This window comes from Loxodonta africana, chromosome 6, assembly GCF_030014295.1.
Source record: "Loxodonta africana isolate mLoxAfr1 chromosome 6, mLoxAfr1.hap2, whole genome shotgun sequence".
Classification (NCBI taxonomy): domain Eukaryota; kingdom Metazoa; phylum Chordata; class Mammalia; order Proboscidea; family Elephantidae; genus Loxodonta; species Loxodonta africana.
This window is the reverse complement of record NC_087347.1, coordinates 57,692,326-57,712,705: the sequence shown is the minus strand read 5'-3', so window position 1 is coordinate 57,712,705 and position 20,380 is coordinate 57,692,326. Positions and strand designations below refer to the sequence as shown.

Sequence of the window (20,380 nt, the reverse complement as noted above, 5' to 3'; positions counted from 1 at the left end):
CGATGTTTATTTTGAACATGATGCTTTCTGGGGAATGGTCGGGAGAAGAGGTGAGAAGAAAGTGACAGAGTTAAAATGCCGCAAAAGAATCTGGAATGAAATGTTTGTATTGCAATAGGAAGGAAGGGTCAAGGTCAGACCAGAATCTGAACACTGGTAGAAACATAGGAGAGACTGAGGCTTAGAAAAATACTAATAGAATTCATATAACTACAAAAATTCCTTATATCTAATAATACTACAGAGTTTACAAAGTGATGCAATTATAAAATTTATTACCTTATTAATTATCTAATATTTATTTATCACTTGCTATGTTCTAGGGACTATACTAACACTTCACACAAAAACTATGAAATTGCTATTTTTACCCTCACCTTAAAAAGGAGAAACTTAGACTCTGAAAGATTAAGTGACTGCTTAAGATCCTTTTTTTTTTTAAGATCCCAAAGGCAGTAAGAGATCCAGGTAAGAGTCACCGAGCTCCTCTAGTAATAAATATAATACTGTCTTTCCACTGTAGCAAAATCCCTTCAAATATGCCCCACAGTCAATGTCACATACATTAAGGAAGCTAATATTAAAAATAATTATTCTTCTATATTCTATCAATAAAAAAATGTAATTCAAAATTGTATTAATATGCACAGTAAAACTTTTGTTAATGCAATGATACTGCATCTGTAACTAAATATAATATAGCATTTCAAAATAAACATAGTAAAATAAACCTGACAAAAAAAAGGTAACATAGCCATAAATAAATACTAAAATACAATAAATAATGAAAAGTAGAGAATACAATTTTAAGTAAATATATCAAATTACCTGAGATCCTCTATTCATATCAAGACCATACCATACAGCTTTCTGGTCAGGAGATCTGCTGGTCCACCAGGTTTTACGTGGTACACTGGATGGGTTTGCTGAAATACATGTTTCTCCTGTTTCCATGTTGCAGTGAACTTTGATTGCATCTTCAACACACCCCTGGTTAGGATCAATCCAGTATTCTCCTATTTTACAAAGTAGAAATAATCAGACGTGATTAGGAATCTCCAAAAGAATTAACAGAAGGTTTAAAAATATAAACTCACTGATTAAGAGTGGGTATCCCTTTTTTTTTTATCCCTTAAGAACAATATAAATGGTATGCATATGAGTGCAGACGGTTAATGCACTCAGGTATTAACAGAATGGTTGGTGGGTTCAGGTCCACCAAGAGGTGTCTTGGAAGAAAACCCTGGCTATCTACTTACAAGAAATCAGCCATTGGAAATCCTATGGAGCACAGTTCTATTCTGACACACATGGTGTCACCATGAGTTGTAACCAACTCAACGGCAACTGGTTTATGTGCTAGGCACTGTTCTAAGCACTTTGCAAAACCATATACTTAAAACTCAAACATTCATATAAAGAAACAGTCATTATTCCTACTTTATAGATGAGAAAACCATACCAAAAAGATATAATCCACGTTAAGTAAGTGGCTGCCAAAATATAAAAAAAATATATAGTCCCATTAAATTCATAGACCCAATATTTTAAAGCAATTCTTAAGTGGAATGTAAATTTACTATCAAAACAATGAATAAAGTAAATAAATGAGGTGAACTATAATTGAAATTCTATGAATATCTCATTGGTCCTTTTTTAAATTAATCTTTTCATATACAAGAGATTCTTGAGACATGATATAAGTAGGCAGTGCCTGCTGTTGAACATATAATTAAATAAACTTAGACATACAGATATATATGTTGACATAATTTTTTAAATTTATAATATGAAAAATTGCATTTAAATGAAATGAGAGTGCTGGGATGTATAGAGTTGGAAATAAAAATTGTCTTTTCTTCAAAGATAACAATTTTAGCTATCCATATCAATGTCATTTCAAAGTTAAATGGAATTCTTAATCATTTCACAGCTCATTACTATGGCTTATTATTCCTCTTCTCTAGGTTTTATTAAATAAATCTAAATGATAGAATAATACAAACTTTAGGCATGGTTCATGTAATTAGGGCAACAAAAGTGATTTAAGTCCAAAACCCCCTAGAACGTCAACTATAACATAATCTTGCCAGCAGAGATCCCTAATATGTGATTCATAGAACATGAAACTACATTAAAGAAATTCTATATTCAAATAAGTTTTGTAAATGATATGCTTTGTTCTACTCTTGGGCCACAATATATGTGAAAATATTAAAAACTCTGAGAAGTCATGAAGGTAAAAAAAATATATGATTAACCTTGTTTAATCAAGTACTTTCCAAATTCATATAGCCATGAAATGTTTTTATTCTACACAATTTATCAGTAATTTAAGAATTCTAGATTAAATTTATAAATAATTTAAAACTTCTAGAATGAATTTACCAATAATTTAAGACTTCTAGATTGAAATGAAATTACTTATCATTTTACCCTATAATTTTTCAAATACTTGATTGTCCTCACCACAAAACCATAAGCTCTGTGACATGTTTACCATTTTATCTCTTGTGTCTATTTCAAATGCACTGCTGTGTACTCACCACTTTGCTTTGTGGGATGGCAAAGTTTTAAGTCATCACACGTCCGGGCTGGGTGCTTTTTAGAGCCATCGGGACTACGCATGGTTTCAATCTGACTACTGAGTGATTTCAGGGTAGCATGGACTCCTGGGTCTGTTTTGTTTTTGTCATCTGGGGCCGCTTGATCTTCAGTGAACTCTGGAAGTGGATCTGGCATGTTCTCATCATAATGCCCCATAATATCTCCAAGAGCAGCCGTAAGGTGGCCAGGGGGACCTGGAGGACCAGGAGGTCCAGGTTCACCAGGAGGACCCTAAGTAATTAAAAAGAAATTGGAAATACATCTACATTATTGTTTTTTTCTATTGAACACAAAGGCACTGGTGGATTTGGTACATAGGAAGTCGCCGTTCAACATCTCAACTTGAGAATATTGAGAGATGTGATTCATGTCTTTTGTAAGTAGATGGGGCTGGTCTACCAAGTTGTGCCATTCCAAAGATGAGGTATGATGCGTAACTCTATTTCACATAATATATCTTTGCTAGCATCTAAGATAAGTAAAGGTCAAAGCACAAAATATTTGCTCTGATGTTTACCTTGAAGATGTCATACATTTTATGTTCAGAATAATCAGATATATGCATTTGCTTCAAAACCACTGAATAACCAATAGATAAAAGCAACATGAGAAGATATTAAAACAATGAAAAAACGCAACTAAGATATTTAACTCGGGGCTAGAAACTGAAAAATATACAAACCTGGATTTTTAAGATAGTGGTTAAGAGATACAGCTGCTAACCAAAAGGTCAGCAGTTTGAACCCACCAGGCACTCCTTGAAAACCCTATGGGGCAGTTCTACTCTGTCCTATGGGGTCGCTATGAGTCGGAATCCACTGGATGGAAACTTTTTTGGGGAGGGGGCAAGGTAAAACCAAAACATGATAAAAGTATTTATGAGCAAAAGTTGGATGAGGAGATGAAGTAGAGTCGTGGCTGCTGGTTCTATAAGAATATACATCAGTACCGAGGAAATATGCACAAGAAATACCCACAAGAGAATTTCCCTCTATTCCCAAGTAAAGGAAAAACATGGGAAGACTTTTTACATATATTAATTAGTATATAGATGGAAATTCTCTGCCCTAAACAAAATTGAAGTTCTCTTTAGCCATTTTATTGTCAAAAATAAACAGTTCTGCATGTTACCTTCAACAAGAACTACTTGAGTGATAAGGAGATGAGCAGGAAAAGTGGTAGAGGCTGGGAAGCAGATCCTATTAGTTCCCTTTGTAATTTCTCAGAAGAGAACTCAGCAATTTGAAAGAACCAGCAGACAACCTAGAGGACAGGCAGCCCACATCTCATGTGGAGAGCACAGGCCTGGGAGTCAGAGGCTCTGCCACTTGCTATATGGCTTAGACAAGTTGCTTTAACTTTCAGTGCCAACGTTTCCTCATTATCAAAAGGGCTGCTAAACGTGGTTTTCACGGTCATATCATGATTCCATGAATTCCTTTATGCTCAGGGGAAGGGATATTTAAAATTTTTTTTTTTTTAATCAAGGACCACTGAACCACAAAATAAAAGTCAAGAGCCACAAAAGTAAAAGGTATTCCAATCTTGGAGCTGTTTTCTATTCACATTTAGAGAAATAAATTCCTCTTGACTGTAAGAAGTATGAGGCTATTTAATCTATTTAGTTTATAATAATTATTTTATTTAGTAGTATAGCCATTAGAGACAGAAAGAACAGGCCAAAGAGGAAGAAAGGCCAGAGGGGGAAGCATAAACCCATAAACACACAAGCACAGGAGCACACACGGGCATGGAAGATGTATAAAGATGTTTCCTAAAGGCCTTAGAAGCAAGAGTTTAACTAATCCAGTTTTACAGCTTTGTATAATCTTCAAATCAATACTATTGGAATTTTTTATGAATATTCTCTCCATATGTAATTTTTAATAGAGAAAAAATTCAATTTCATACTCTTCACTTCCTAGCATAAAACCTGATAAGTTTTAACAGCATAATAACTACACCTCATAGTCATTTAGTATATTGTAATTTAAAGCAAAGTAATATTTTTATACCTTTATGATAGGTGTAATCATTACTTGCTATTTGCTCTTATTGGTATCATATTAAGGCAAGGCCTGGGTAGCTTGGACTCTGATATATTATATACTCTGAATAAACTGTATTAAAATTGCAGTGCAATGGATCACTTTTACATGGCTTTTCTATCCATGGTCTTGTAACTTCCACAAAATGATAATGCTGGGCCACAATCTTACAAGTGATTGCTTGATTTACTGTGCAAAGAGTGGCTTGAAAATCCACTTATTTGGACTGAGCCCCTTGTGGTTCAGTTAGGGTAATGCTCAGTTTTGCCATTCTCCTAGGCTTATATAAGGGCTAATCTTACAGAGGTCTGTGGGGGACCTCACTGCGATCAAGAAGAGTCTGTTGTAGAACATGTCCTTTGGACTATGGGGTCCCTGCATTGAGAACCTCCTAGACCCAGAACAGAGAGCAGTCACAATGAAGACGGAGAGATGATGGCCTGGTCAGCCCACAGAGACAGAGGCAGCAGCGGTGGGCTTCTCAGCCATGGAGGGAGAGAGCTGGGCACCTCCATACAGGAGGTTTGCTTACCGCTAAAGAAATGTAACATTTTTCCATGTCGGGCGGAAGCCGGAGTGTGCCCTGTGCAACACATCTCCCCTGGGCAGCATGGTGGGAGCCGCGTGTGCCCTCTGGCGGCACAAACCAGTGGCAGAGGCCTAGAAGGGCCCAGCAGCAGAGGCTCAGGAGATCCTGTGCAGGGATCTTCCTGCCTGTGAGGCAAGGCCCAGGAAGGCCCAGTGGCAAAGCAGAAGCCTTGGGAGCCATGCAGCTCCACCCCCCTCTACCCCCCGACAGGTGGTAGCTAGAGACAGTGACTAGGTGAAGAGAGGATCTGATCTGAGCCACAGCATGCCAGCCCAGAAAGATAAGAATGGACATGGGTAATTTGGGGAAGGGTAAGTAGTTCCCCTTTGAGAATCTGTTGTTATTGTTTACTATCTTCTTTCTAAAAATAATAATAATGGCTTTCACTTTGCCAACACTGTGTAAGTGTCTCGTGTGTTCAGCTTGATATCAGATGAAATCTGAGGCACAGCCTGTCTGCATGTGCAATAGTTACTTATACAGATAAGCTCTTCTGTGGCTTTTTAAGTTTGTTTTCAGGGACCCTTAAATCTCTTGTCCATCAGGCTGCACAGGCCTTCTTCCGAGGGCAGCATTCCTTTGATGGAATCCAAACCACTGGAATCAACAGCATCACTTTCATGTAAACCCCTGTGACTTTACCTCAGGTCCTGCTTCTCCTACACTGCCCCGCACACCAGGAGGTCCAATTGGCCCAAGCGGCCCAGGGTTTCCTTCTTTCCCTGAAGGGCCAACTGGGCCTGGAGGACCCTGAAAGAAACAAAGACTCTTTTAAATTCTACGAAAAAAAAAATTTTTTTTTTAACAACGTCTTTGTCAAATCAAAGAACTATTTTCTTTATGGACATATTACAATGATTTCTCAGACTCATTTTCCTAATGACAGATAAATAAAGTTCCAGAGCTTTATACCATTTATGAATTCATCACACATGCTTCTACCATCATTCATGCGTGGTAAAAGACCAGCACTGGTTAAGAACTTTAATGGAATAGTCATCTCCTTTTATTGGTAGGAATTGTTTCATTAAATGTCAAATATTGTAAACTTAATTGGAGTTTCAACTAACTCAGGGTAAGATGAGTGTTTTTCATAAGTATAAATTAAGTTCGTGTGTTCATACTCCAGAAACCCATCACATTTTAGTAATTGCCATACTATTGTTCTCAATTTTAAGATTTTTACATTGTTTTCAGAAAGAGCAGAATTTTTTTTTTTTATCTATTTCCCTAAATAATTATGTGTGTTAATTGTTGAAACGTTAATGTCCTATTAGAGGCAACACTCATACAATGTGGAATTTCTAAAAGCTTCAAATAATGATTTCATTTTATGACTTGCTTTGAATTAGCCTTATGCACACTACTTTTGATGAATTATCACAATTACCTAAAGAAAAACTATATCCAGCTTCAAAATCTGTCTCTACTTCATGGTAGGTCTTATTACCTCACCTCAAAGAATGCAAGTTTAATGGAAATTTCAGTTAACAGAGAGTAAGGAAATGAACTAACAAATGAGTACATCTAAACCCTAGATAGGAGATTTTAATGTGGGCCCCTGAAGTAATATGTCATAACTCAGCATATTTCTACTTAAAAGTAATGCTGAATGGTTTGTCTCATATGTTTGCTGTCAGTTTCAAAGAACACAGGCCAACTACAACTTCAATACTATGAAAATAACACTCAAGCATTAGCAATACATCACCAAAAGCATTACTATTTATATCTGTAACTTATTTTTTGTTACTTACTCTTGGGCCAAAGGGTCCAGGGATTCCAGCACTGCCTTGTTCACCATTTGGTCCCTAATAAGGAAGGAAATAAAAGAATGTGGCCAAAATACTTATATTTTACATTATGTCATTCTTAGTTTCTTAAAATGTACTAATAAATCCTGATGAAAACTCTTGATAAAATAGGTATAGAAGGGAAATTTCTCAACATAATAAAGGGCATCTATGCAAAACCAACAGCCAACATCATTCTTAATGGAGAGAGGCTGAAACCATTCCCCTTGAGAACAGGAACAAGATAAGTATGCCCTATATCACCACTCCTGCTTAACATTGTGTTGGAAGTCCTAGCTAGAGCAATAAGGCAAGAAACAGATATAAAGGGCATCCAAATTTGTAATGAAGAAGTTAAACTCTCCCTATTTGCAGATGATATGATACTATACATAGAAAACCCAAAAGACTCCACAAGAAAACTAGTGGAACTAATAGAAAGATTCAGCAGAGCAGCAGGATACAAAATGGACATACAAAAATCAGTTGGATTCCTATACACCAATAAAGAGAACGATGAAAAGGAAATCAGGAAAACAATACCATTTATAAAAGCCCCTAAAAAAAAAAAAAAAAAAAAAAACTTGGAAATAAATCTAACCAGGGATGTAAAAGACCTATACAAAGAAAACTACAAAACACTACTGCAAGAAACAAAAAGAGATCTACATAAATGGAAAAACATACCATGCTCATGGATAGGTAGATGCAACATTGTGAAAATGATAATTCTACCAAAGCAATTTACAAACACAATGCAATCTCAATCCAAATACCAACAACATTCTTTAAAGAGATGGAAAAACTTATCATTAACTTTATATGGACAGGGAAGAAGCCCCAAATAGTAAAGCAGTATTGAAGAAGAATAAAGTAGGAGGACTTGCACTACCTGACCTCAGAACCTACTATACAGCTACAGAAGTCAAAACAGCCTGGTACTGGTACAACGACAGATATATTGACCAATGGAACAGAATTGAGAACCCAGACATAAATCCATCCACTTATGGTCACCTGATCTTTGACAAGAGCCCAAAGCCCATCAAATGGAGAAAAGACAGTCTTTTTAACAAGCAGTGCTGGCAAAAATCAATGTCCATCTGCAAGAAAAGGAAACAGGGCCCATACCTCACACCATACAAAAAAGTAACTCAAAATGGATCAAAGACCTAAATATAAAGCCCCCAACTTTTCATAGAAGAAAAAATAGGATCAACTCTAGAGGCCTTAATACACGGCATTAACAGGATACAAACCACAACCAACAACACACAAGCTCCAGAGGATAAGCTAGATAACTGGGATCTTCTAAAAATGAAACACTTATGCTCATCAAAAGACTTCACCAAAAGAGTAAAAAGTGAGCCTAAAGACTGGGTGGGAAAAAAAAAAAAATGGCTATTACAAATCAGACAAAGGTCTAATCTCTAAAGTCTGCAGGAAAATCCAACACCTCTACAATAAAAAGACAAATAATCCAATTAAAAAAATGGGCAAAGGAAATGAACAGACACTTCACCAAAGACATTCAAACGGCTGACACATGAGGAAATGCTCACCATCTCTAGCCATTAGAGAAATGCAAATCAAAACCACAATGAGATACCATCTCACCCCAACATCATTGGCACGAATCAACACAGAAAACAACAAATGTTGGAGAGGCTGCAGGGAGATTGGAACTCTTATGCACTGCTAGTGGGAATGAAAAATGATACAACCATTTTGGAAAACGATACGGCAATTCCTTAGAAAGCTAGAAATAGAAATACCATATGATCCAGCAATCCCACTCCTAGGAATATATCTTAGAGAAATAAGAGTTGCCACATGAATAGACATATGCACACCATGTTCACTGAAGCATTGTTCACAATAAAAAAAAATGGAAACAACCTAGATGCCCATCAACAGATGAATGGATAAAAAACTGTGGTATATACACACAATGCAGCACTACGAAATTCTAAAGAACAACGATGAATCTGTGAAGCATCTCATAACATGAATGAATCTGGAGGGTATTGTGCTGAGTGAAATAAATCAATCACAAAAGGACAAATATTGTATGAGACCACTACCGTAAAAACTCATGAAAAGGTTTACATACAAAAAGAAACAATATCTGATGTCTACAAGGGAGGAGAAGAAACCCTGGTGGCATAGTGGTTAAGTGCTACGGCTGTTAACCAAGAGGTCGGCAGTTCGAATTCACCAGGTGCTCCTTGGAAACTCTATCAGGCAGTTCTACTCTGCCCTATAGGGTCACTATGAGTCAGAATCGACTCGACAGCAGGGGGTTTGCTTTGGCTTTTGAGGGAGGGGAGAGATGGGGATGGAAAAACACTAAATAGACAATAGGTAAGTGATAACTTCTGTGAAGGGTTAAGACAGTACACAATACTGGGAAAGCCAGCACAACTGTACAAGGCAAGCCCATGGTAGCTCCATAAAAAAAAAAAAAAAAAATTTTTTTTTTTTTTAGAAACATCCAAATTCCCTGAGGGACTGAATTGCTAGGCTGAGGGCTGTGGAGACCAGGGTCTCAGGGAACATCTAGCTCAATTGGCATAATGTAGTTTATAAAGAAAATGTTCTACGTTCTACTTTGGCAAGTAGCGTCTGGGATCTTAAAAGCCTGTGAGTGGCCATCTAGGATATTTCAGTGGTCTCACCCCTTCGGGAGCAAGAAACAATGAGGAAAACTAAAGACACAAGGGAAAGATTAGTCCAAAGGACTAATGGACCACGTCTATCACGGCCTCCACCAGATTGAGTCCAGTACAACTAGATGGTGCCCAGCTACCACCACTGACTGTTTTGACAGGGATCACAATAGAGGGTCCCAGAAAGAGCTGAAGAAAAATGTAGAACAAAATTCCAACTCAAAAAGAGAAACCAGACTTGCTGGCCTGCCAGAGACTGGAGAAACCTTGAGAGTATGGCTCCCAGACATCCTTTCAGCTCAGTAATGAGATCACTCCTGAGGTTACCCTTCAGTCAAAGATTGAATAGGCCCATGGAACAAAACAAGACTAAAGGGGGATACCAGCTCTGGGACAGGGACTGGAAGGCAAGAGGGAACAGGAAAACTGGTAACAGGGAACCCAGGGTTGAGAAGGGAGAGTGTTGACATGTCGTGGGCTTGTTAACCAATGTCATACAATGTGTGTACTGTTTGATGAGAAACTAGTTTGTTCTGTAAACCTTCATCTAAAGTTCAATTAAAAAAAAAACTGCTATTGGCTTTAGCAGCATAAACTATTTGATAAGGTCATCAATCTCTGCAATGTCTACATGAGTTTGCTAGGTGTTAGGCTTATTTTGCCAGTACTAAAGTCAATTTTAAAAGTAATGGCACATATATCCTTTTGCTTTATTCCTTCTTAACAAAATTCTAGCTAATATATGGGTAATTATATTGGGCACCTAGGTAATCAGTTATTCATGCAGATATTCTGTGAAATGAAAATAATATTTTGAAAATGAGATACAGAATCAACCCATTTTATAGACAGAGACACGTTCCTGTCAATATACCTGTGTACTTCCATAACAAGGAAAAATAATACAGAAAGCACTAACTTACAGGAGGTCCAGGAAGACCTTGAAGACCAGTGAAACCTCTGTGACCCTTCTGTCCTCGATCACCTCGATCTCCATGATCGCCTTTGTCACCACGAGGTCCTTGGGGTCCCTGGAAATACAGTTATCATGACACGGATATTTTTACTATAATTTTGGATATTGTGTTTTATACAGATTAATATACTTCTCTAAACAGAATCAGACCTAGGAGTTTTCGTGTAGTTTTCCCAAGGAATGGTAGGGAATCACTAAAATTGTAGACATACAGTAAAACCTGTGAAAGCAGGACCTTGTGTAGGTTCAGAAACCTGACAGGGAAGGAAAACTCAAATATTTTCCACTAAAACGAAAGATAGAAAAGTGGTAAGACTGCACTTTGTCAAAGGCGGAAAACTTGGAAGACCCTGGAAAAACAAGGTCATCCCATTGAGTTCCGGCTCTCACATGTTTTACTATATAACATTCATTCCTAAAGATTCGGGTTATTTTTAATGTTCAACCTAGAATCATATCTAAAATGATGTTATTTTTAAGTTTGATCTAGCCTATCTGAAACATTTTCCAAAGGTTATATTTCATGTATTTAACTGATAATCATGTTATGTAAAAATATTACCATCCCACATAGATTATTTTAAATTAAAACATGTGTAATAATGTATTTATCATGTTACCACTAGGAATAAAAACGCTTATGAAATTTGTATATTCAAGTAAACCAACTGGATATGTCAGCTGTGACTATAGTAAGAAACTGGCAAAAACTTTTTTTGAATAAACTACACAGGAATATCATCACTAAGCCATACTCCTTTAAAGAGTACACAAAGAGACCTTGTATTATCTTCATACCTACAAATGTACAAATACAGTAATCCAAATACAGTAATCCTGCTCCTAAGAAACTGAAGAAAAAGCAATAATTAAGAATCTTATTGTGGGACAAAAGCTGTACCTAGAGGGGAAAATTATCCGTTCAGTTTTAGGTTTTTTTTTTTTTTAAGGCTTTGAGAATAACAAAAACTGAGGGGTCCAGTGGTTCACAGTAAACTGACAAAAGACATAGGGTCACCTACTTTGAGGTCAACTTCTGTTGTTTCTAGAGTTTTCCTAAAACAGAATTGAAATCCTATCAACCCCATCAGATGGGATGACTTTGGTCAATATTTCCCTTACTGCTTTTTGTTTATATTTTCTTGGATACTTTTTTCTTCTTCTTCTTTTAATTTGAATATCCTAATTGACAAAAAGTACGCAGACCTTTTTCTAATAAAAATAAGAATAGTTTTCATTAACTTTTACATATTTTATGTAACAGTGTAAATTTAAATATTAGAATCAGCCTGAATGTTTTTATAAAGTTAGAGCAGTTCTTTTACTTTTGGGACACCACAAAGTTTCATAATTGAAAATAAACTAAACCAGAAAGCATCTAGTTTAATTATTAACTACATTTCATTTATCCATGGAAGACAAAACTACATTGTTTCTATAACTGGTTGGAAAACCATTCACTCTGACATGCTGTCCAAACATGAAATCTTTGCCAGTTTGGCTCAAATCAAAGCTGAGAAATATGATTTAACAAGAAGACCATGATTTTAAAGATATAATTGTTCTTCAGGATACAGACATTAATTTAGACAATGGGTATGTAAGCAACGTGATTTATTAGACTGCCCATAAAGAGATAATTCACTCACAGTAAAACATCCGTATAATAACAATTAACCCAAAAGCAATCATAAAGAGGAAAAAGATCAGAACACGAGTAGGACAGTGTGGTTGAAAATAAGACATAATATTTGAATAACACTTATAGCTTACAAAGAGCTTTCAAATCCACTTTCCTATGTGATCTTTAGAAGAGATTTGAGAAAAGGGCGCTACTGTTCCTATTATTTTGGAAGAGAAAACTGTGACTGAAAGTTTTCATTGATTACTGAAAGAATCCATAGCTTAGTTCAGGGAAGCAGTCTTAAAATTATAGAAACAAAAATGAACTTCTGAGTATTATTTTAAATTACTATTTTTGTCCAAATCTTGAGGAACTTGGTATTTTTATTTTATGAATCTTAAATTGTACTTCTTCTTTGGAAATATATTTTATATAAGAAAACATATGTTAAAATAAAATTCAGAACTTACAGGTAAGCCACGTTTTCCAGCTCTACCAGGTGGTCCTATAGGACCCCGAGAACCCTAGAAGAAATTTGCACAAAAATTAGTATGCAAAAATATATGATACACATATACTGTATAGATATAGGATGTCAAAAAATATGTGTTTGTAGTTGAGTGTTCATAAATGTATAAGTGAATCTATACATACTTTTATGGCTAAAGATTGAAATCAAGCTAATGCCCATATGCAGGTAATAACAAGCTCATTGTAACTCCAATGACACTTCCATAGTCAGTTTTATTCATTGGCTTCACTGAATGAAGATCACCTTAGACAATTACAGTCAGACATTACTTGCTTAAATTTAACTTATGCCTGATACATATATATTTCATTTCCTAATAATCACAGTATTTTTAGATGACAAAAGTCAAAGAAATTCTGTTCAAAAATCAGTTTTCCTTTAAGACTAGAAAAATATAATTTATTCATAATTGGCTGCTTATCATTCTTTGTTTAGAATCCTTAACCAGGTGCACACATATAACCTATGTATGTATAATGGTCAATGTAAAATTGACTCTCTCCTTACCGGGTCTCCTCTTTGCCCTGCATCTCCTGGAGCACCAACAGGGCCGGGGGTTCCAGGGGCACCCTGAGATCCAGGCAGACCTGCAGGACCAGGGTCTCCACGATCACCCTGACAAGATCAATTGCAATATTATTCTCTTAATATTTATTCTAAAACAATGGTATTCTATAAGATCATGCTATTCATGCTAGGAAAAAATAGCATATTTTCCCTGTTATTAATAAATCAAATTAAAGAGAATTAGATTATTTCTTATTTCTCTCATCCCTCTCACCATCCTGGGCCACTTGTTTCCATGATGGAGACTGCTGAACCATAGAAGTGTTCACCTGCAGAACTTCGCAGGTTTCCTGGACTAGCAGGCTTCAAACTGGGATACCCACAAACTTAGGGTACATGAAGACTTAAAGACTTTCCAGGGATGTGAAAGCAGGGATAATTTTAAGGAAACCAACTTCCAGATCTTCAACTCCGGATATATTCTTTCAGAAAACTGAGGTTTGAGCACCCTTTTCTAGATCTCCTTTATCAATCACCCATTTACCACTTTATTAAAAAAAAAAAAAGGAAGACCTAACACCATCTGCAATCTTACTATGGTTCAATAAGAGTAAATACCTTAGGGCACCAAACTAAGGGATTTTTCAAGAATGCATAGTTCACTTGAATACAAAGCAAACAGACCTTTTGAAAGAAAGAAGCTACTCATTTTATTCCAGAGACACATTTATGACAAGGCTCCGAATTTTACAAGACTATCTTCCTAAGAAGTCAGATGTGAGGTGACTGTTATATGAAAATAAGCGCTGACTTGAAAAAATGTAGTCAGACATTTTTTCTGAAAGAAATTAAGTATTACTTTACTGCCTAGTTTGCTAGCCATGATAAACTTTTTTTAAGTTATATAACAGATAAACTGAATAAACTAAACTAGAAACTCTAAGATTTTGAAAAATATGTTTAAAGCATGCATACACTTAAAATTTCCAAGGAATCACCTTCCATGCAACTACTGAAACTATGATTTTTAAAAAATGGAAAGTTAACTTAAAAATGTGCATAGGGGTTTATAGATTTTCAAAATTATTTCAGGGAGTGTGCCAGCAAAAACTTTGAAGACTATGGCAACAAATAATGTATACTGACCAAGGGGAAAGTTATATGCTAAGAGAATTTGTTGTCCCTGAGATCATTGTAGATGGGGAGAGGGGAGGGTTTAGTTAGTCCAAGACCCTCAAAATCCTTTCTTCTCTCTTAGAAATCTAGATCAACAATTCCTAATCTTCCTTAAAAAAACCAAACCCATTGCCGTCAAGTCGATTCTGACTCATAGTGACCCTAAAGGACGGAGTAGAACTGTCCATAGGGCTTCCAAGGCTGTGATCTTTTTGGAAGCAGAATGCCACATCTTTCTCCCATAGAGTGGCTGGTGGGTTCAAAGCGCCAACCTTTAGGTTAGCAGCCAAGCGCTTAACCACTGTGCCACCAGAGCTCTTCTACCCAACCATTCTCACCACCTCCAAAAACTCTTTCAGTATGAAAGTGTTCTTCAGTGCCTACTCTGTGCTAAGTATTTAAACATGTAATTTAACACAAATGTCCAATGGCATAGGTACTGCATTTAAAGTATTTGCACCCTGAGGTTCAGAAAATTTGATTTCAATCCAGGTCTGTGTGGTTCCAAAGTCTGTTCTACATAATGTAGCTCTTAGAGTAGAAAGACACCATACATCAAAATGGGCTTAGGGATGGGGATGACTTTTGCCTTCCACAGTCAAATATATAGTCTGAGACAACTGTGGAACTACCCAAGAGAACTGAAACTTGAGATAAAGTTAGGGAGATTTTTAGTTCACCACATGCCTAATTTAAAAATACATCATAGAATATACAATGTTTAGAAAGCCACATGGCTTATTTCCTCATGGGGCATTTACTTTAGAGGGTCAGTAGAGAAACTGAGATGTTACACAGCACTATGTCTGTTTTCATGCTTTTGCAAGTGGTTTCGAAATTTAGAGCACTCCATATATATCCTCGTCCAAAGCCTTCATGTTGAACCATGAAGTTCAACTTTTTTTTTTTTTCCTACACTTTTATTTTGTGGTGATTGTGAGACAAACACAGTTCAAACATTAGACTTCTTCTCGTCCTCCCCACCCCAGGACTATCCAACTCCATAGCTCATGTACCCCAATTACAGCTATTGTTGGGTTGGAATAATGGTGTCATGGATTGAATTGTGTCCCCCCAAAAATGTGTGTATTAGCTTGGTTAGGCCATGATTCCCAGTACTGTATGGTTGTCCTCCATTTTGTGATTATAATTTCATGTTGAGAGGATTAGGGTGGGATTGTAACACCACCCTCACTCAGTTCACCTCCCTGATCCAAGTTTCCCTGGGATGTGGCCTGCACCACCTTTTATCTCAAGAGATAAAAGGAAAGGGAAGCAAGCAGAGAGTTGGGGACCTCAAACCACCAAGAAAGCAGCACCAGGAGCAGAGCGCATCCTTTGAACACGGGGTCCCTGCGCCTGAGAAGCTCCTCGACTAGGGGAAGCCTTCCTCCAGAGCTGACAGAGAGAGAGAAAGCCTTCCCCTGGAGCCAACACTCTGAATTTGGACTTGTAACCTACTAGGCTGTGAGAAAATAAATTTCTCTTTGTTAAAGCTATCCACTTGTGGTATTTCTGTTACGGCAACACAAGATGACTAAGACAAATGGCTTCTCACCAGGATTCCAACTTATCCTGAATCCCCTTCTCATTTCTTAACAAAAATACCACACATGTGATTGAGAGAGGTAAGTTCTTCTTCACATTCACCACCAGGAGGTGAAAGACAGTACAAAAAGCTCACCAACCCTTCTCCAAATGGAAACCACCTCAGCCTAAAGCACTCACTTTCCCTGAGTCTTACAAGCAATTTGCTTTCCTATACTTAATAAAATACGTCATCCAACTTTCTGTATTCAACTCTCATTTCACTTACTAAAACCAAAAAAACCAAACCCATTGCAATCGGGTCGACTCCAACTCATAGCGACCCTATAGGACAGAGTAGAACTGCCCCACGGAGTTTCCAAGGAGCATCTGGTGGATTCCAACTGCTGACACTTTGGTTAGCAGCCTGAGCTCTTAACCACTATGCCACCTACGAGACATACCAAAATTATGATCTCACAAAAAGGGTTGTTACTATTAGAAAAACCAGAGCTGCATTGAAGGGTATAAGGATGAAGGGTAGTTTCACTATCTCTTATTATGAAGATTTCATAGTCACACTACTGCACATTTTCTAATCATTAAAATTGCTCTTACACGTTCTCCAACAGCACCATCCCGTCCTGGAGTACCATCATTACCAGCAGGACCCTATAAAGAATCATATTTGAAAACAAAAAAAATTAAATAATGAAAAAAAAATCTCATTCTAATTGCTAGAAAAATTAGAGCATGCTTTCCATATCTTTTCTGTTAACTACAAATTCACATATATGGAAATCTTAGTCAAAAAGTCTTCTGCCATCTTTTTGACCATTTTGAATTACTTGTGAAATTATTAATACATTCTTATGTAATCTAAAGCCTTCATTTCTATTTTTTTATTTTAAAAAAGAAAAAATCCTCAAACCCTTTGAAATAAATAAACTTCAATTAAATTTTTAGTATTTTGGGTTTTGTTTACATTGCCAGGGAATAGTTTTTCTCACTCTTACTTCTTGAGCTTTTCCAAATAATATCCTTAAAATTTTGAACTAAGATAACTCTAAGTTCATATGACATTAAGGCTGCATACTATATGATCCCAACTATAAGACATTGTAGAAAAGGCAAAACTATAAAAAAAAAAAAAAATAGAGTAAAAAGATCTGTGGTTTCCAGGAATGCAGGGAGAGGGGAGGGATGAACAGGTGAAGCACAGGACATTTTAAAGACAGTGAAATTATTTTCCATGACACTATAATGGTGGATATATAAATTATGCATTGTCAAAACCCACAGAACTCTATAACAGGAGAGAATGAAGCCTAATGTAACTTCAGTTAATGATAATGTATCAATACTGGTTCATCAGCTGTAACCAAAGTACCACACCAACGTGAATAGAGGGGAAATTGTGGGTGGAGGTGGGGGTGGGGAGATGGGGAGAGCAGGTATCTGGGAACTCTCTGTACTTTTTTCTCAGTTTTTCTGTGAACCTACAACTGTTCTAAAAAAAAAGAGAGAGAGAAAGAGAGACAGACCTGACTTCTTTCCCTTTTCTCTTCCTAATTTTTTTTCAGAACTACAACTTATCCATTTGATCAAAAATTTCTCTGAAAGGCATTGATTGCTTCTTTTAAGAAAAGGTGACATTAACTGTTTTGTGATTTACTCATTAAAGCACTAAAGAGAGGAGATTACAATCTGTTACTTCTCGAATTGCCTTTCAAAAACTGATTTCTGCTCAAAAGAGCCTAAGGGAACATGACATCTATAATCTTAGAATAACATTTAAGTAAAATGATCTCTACTTAGTTCACCCTTTTTACAGGCTGTAATAGTTATATTAATCCTATCACCATAAAACTTGGCAATTTTGACAAACGTGCCATTAGAGGATGAAATAATAACAAGAGAAAAGATGAGTGGATGTGTCTTTTAACCTTTGAAATGATTTGGCAATAACCTAAATCATCTAAAATGTTTAGTTCCAGACTGGATGAAGGTCAGTGCAAAGGTACCAATCTTGATTCCTTTTCTTTATGTCATCATTAAGTCAACTCTCTAGGGAAGGGAAGTACATCAAATAATATCACTAAAAAATGTCCTTAAAGTCAAATGTACAATCAATTTCTAAATGAAAAAATTTGCCCCATGGCACCCAGATAGCAAAAAGTAGAGTTATTTTCCAATAGTACTCACTTCAGGTCCAGGCTCCCCTACGGGACCATTTGAGCCTGAGGGTCCCACAGGTCCAGGTGGACCTTTATCTCCTGGCCCACCAGTTGGTCCTACTTTTCCTGGTGTGCCCTGATATAAAAGAACAAAAATATTAACTAACTTTGAAGAAATTTAAGAATGTCAGTTCACATTGTTTGCTTGTGTTCAAATGGGACTACAGTACAGCTTTCCATAACAATTGTCCATTATCACTCATGCCACTGTAATGCATCTTATAGTTATGCTCAGTTCTTATCATACTCCTTCTGACATATCAAAAGGGCCAGAAAACTTTACCCAAAGAATTTGGTCTTTGTTCTTGGTTCCTGAAAGATAACTTCTAAAACTTTGGAATTTCCTCAGTGATTGAAATGTCTTTGATGAGGGTTCTGAATACATGAAAATGAGGGAAATTTCATCAATGAGATAGAATGACACAATAACCACAACAGTGGGTTCACACATAGCAAAGACCCTGGAGATGGTGCAAGGCCAGGCAACATTTCGTTTTGTTATACATAAGGTCACCATGAGCCAGAGCTGACTCAAGGGCAACTAACAACAACAACCAGACCACAACTACCTTACCGATTATGCTAATGATGTGACTCAGATGGGGGCCAGCCAGACCAGCAAGAGCCATCTTATGATATCAGCCCAGTAAAGGTTCTAAGCACAGAAGCTTCAAGGGCTTCCTGGTTGGTGAAAGATATTGGCACACGTGTAAGGGCAGCATGTCCCTTTTTGAGACATGGAAGCTTCAAGTTAGAAACCCTCCCAGATATCACCCTATGCATCTCTTCATTTGCATCCTTTTTGCTACAATAAAAGTATAATCATAAGCATAGCACTTTTTGTGAGTTTGGTGCGTCATTTTAGCGAGTTATCAAACCAGAAGGAGTATTGAGAGGCAACAGTCAGATGTGAGGGAGTGCATTGAAGACCTCTGAGCTTACAGCTGATATCCTGAAGGTGTAGTGGGAAACCTTTGAAATTGTAGGCAGCAGGACAGAAGTGTGTCTAGGGGACTCCCAAGCTTGTGGCTGGGATCTGAGTTCTTAGACTGACTTGACAATCTGGAAGACTATGCTCTTTTAATTTCTGAAATCTGATTTCTCATGGTTAGGACAGACGGAAGAAATACTGCATGTGCAGTTGGGAGAAGAATTGAATAGAACTGAAGTGGAATTGCAATGTGATTGGATAGATGGAATTCCCTCATTCTGTTGGTGCGAGAAGTGGAGCAGATTGCATTGATCCTCACAGCCCCCAACTCAGGTGTGCACTTTGTGCTCTAATCATATGTACCATGGTCAGTTCTGGCTGGCTTTAGAAGTCTACATCACTATTAAGACATGCTCATCATTTTTCACTCCTTTGTCTGCTCACTTCACTTCTATATCCTGATACTTTAGTCTCCCTTTTGAGGGATTACACTTTCATGTCCTTGTCTCACTATTGATAACAGTAAGATATCTTCTTACTTCTGATTTGCTAATTGTAGATCTTTACCCACATATCCCCCAGCTCTGGGGCCCTAGAAGTAACGTCTCTGTCTACACTGCATATAAAAAAAATTTTTTTTTCTCAAGCATGTAATCTTTCAGTGGTAAATTTTAGTCTCTCCAAAGCTAACACCGAATCAAACTTTTATCATTCTCCAGGGAATATGACAGTCTTAAGCATGCTCCAGAGAATAGAAGATTACTTTTAGGATCCTTCACAGCTAACCCAACATTCACTTCTAATCTTATTCACTTTAGCTCAACTACTTTTACCCTTTGATAGTTTATGAAAACCTACTCCCTGAACTGTGAAATATGGATATTTTTGTGTTTTTTTTTTTTTTTAAAAAGGCTACCTACTCACCAGAATATTACTCCCCTTATCTAGCTCCATGGATCTTTCTAATCTTTGAAGAAGTATTTAAAAGTCACCAGAAAATCATGTTCTTAATAGCCTACTTCTCTAGTCACAGGGTTAAACAGGCATATTTTCCAAAGATTTTGCAAGGAACTTAAGTAAAGAATTTGACCTTTAAGAACAGAATTTATGTCTAAAAAAGGATTACATTTAAACGATTTAAGTACATTTATTAAGCAAAAAATT

The 20,380-nt window shown here is 36.7% G+C and overlaps 1 protein-coding gene across 1 annotated transcript in view; it reads right to left on the bottom strand.

Annotated features, from left to right (window-relative positions):
• Positions 1 to 20,380, bottom strand: part of COL5A2 (collagen type V alpha 2 chain) — a 154,835-nt gene that overhangs the window by 3,311 nt on the left and 131,144 nt on the right. The window contains exons 44-52 of the mRNA XM_003406174.3: positions 18,254 to 18,361; positions 16,667 to 16,720; positions 13,346 to 13,453; positions 12,777 to 12,830; positions 10,630 to 10,737; positions 7,002 to 7,055; positions 5,887 to 5,994; positions 2,547 to 2,838; positions 829 to 1,016 (exon numbers count right to left, since the gene is read on the bottom strand). Of these exons, the coding sequence (XP_003406222.2) occupies positions 829 to 1,016; positions 2,547 to 2,838; positions 5,887 to 5,994; positions 7,002 to 7,055; positions 10,630 to 10,737; positions 12,777 to 12,830; positions 13,346 to 13,453; positions 16,667 to 16,720; positions 18,254 to 18,361 (1,074 nt within the window). The remainder of the gene's footprint in view (positions 1 to 828; positions 1,017 to 2,546; positions 2,839 to 5,886; positions 5,995 to 7,001; positions 7,056 to 10,629; positions 10,738 to 12,776; positions 12,831 to 13,345; positions 13,454 to 16,666; positions 16,721 to 18,253; positions 18,362 to 20,380) is intronic.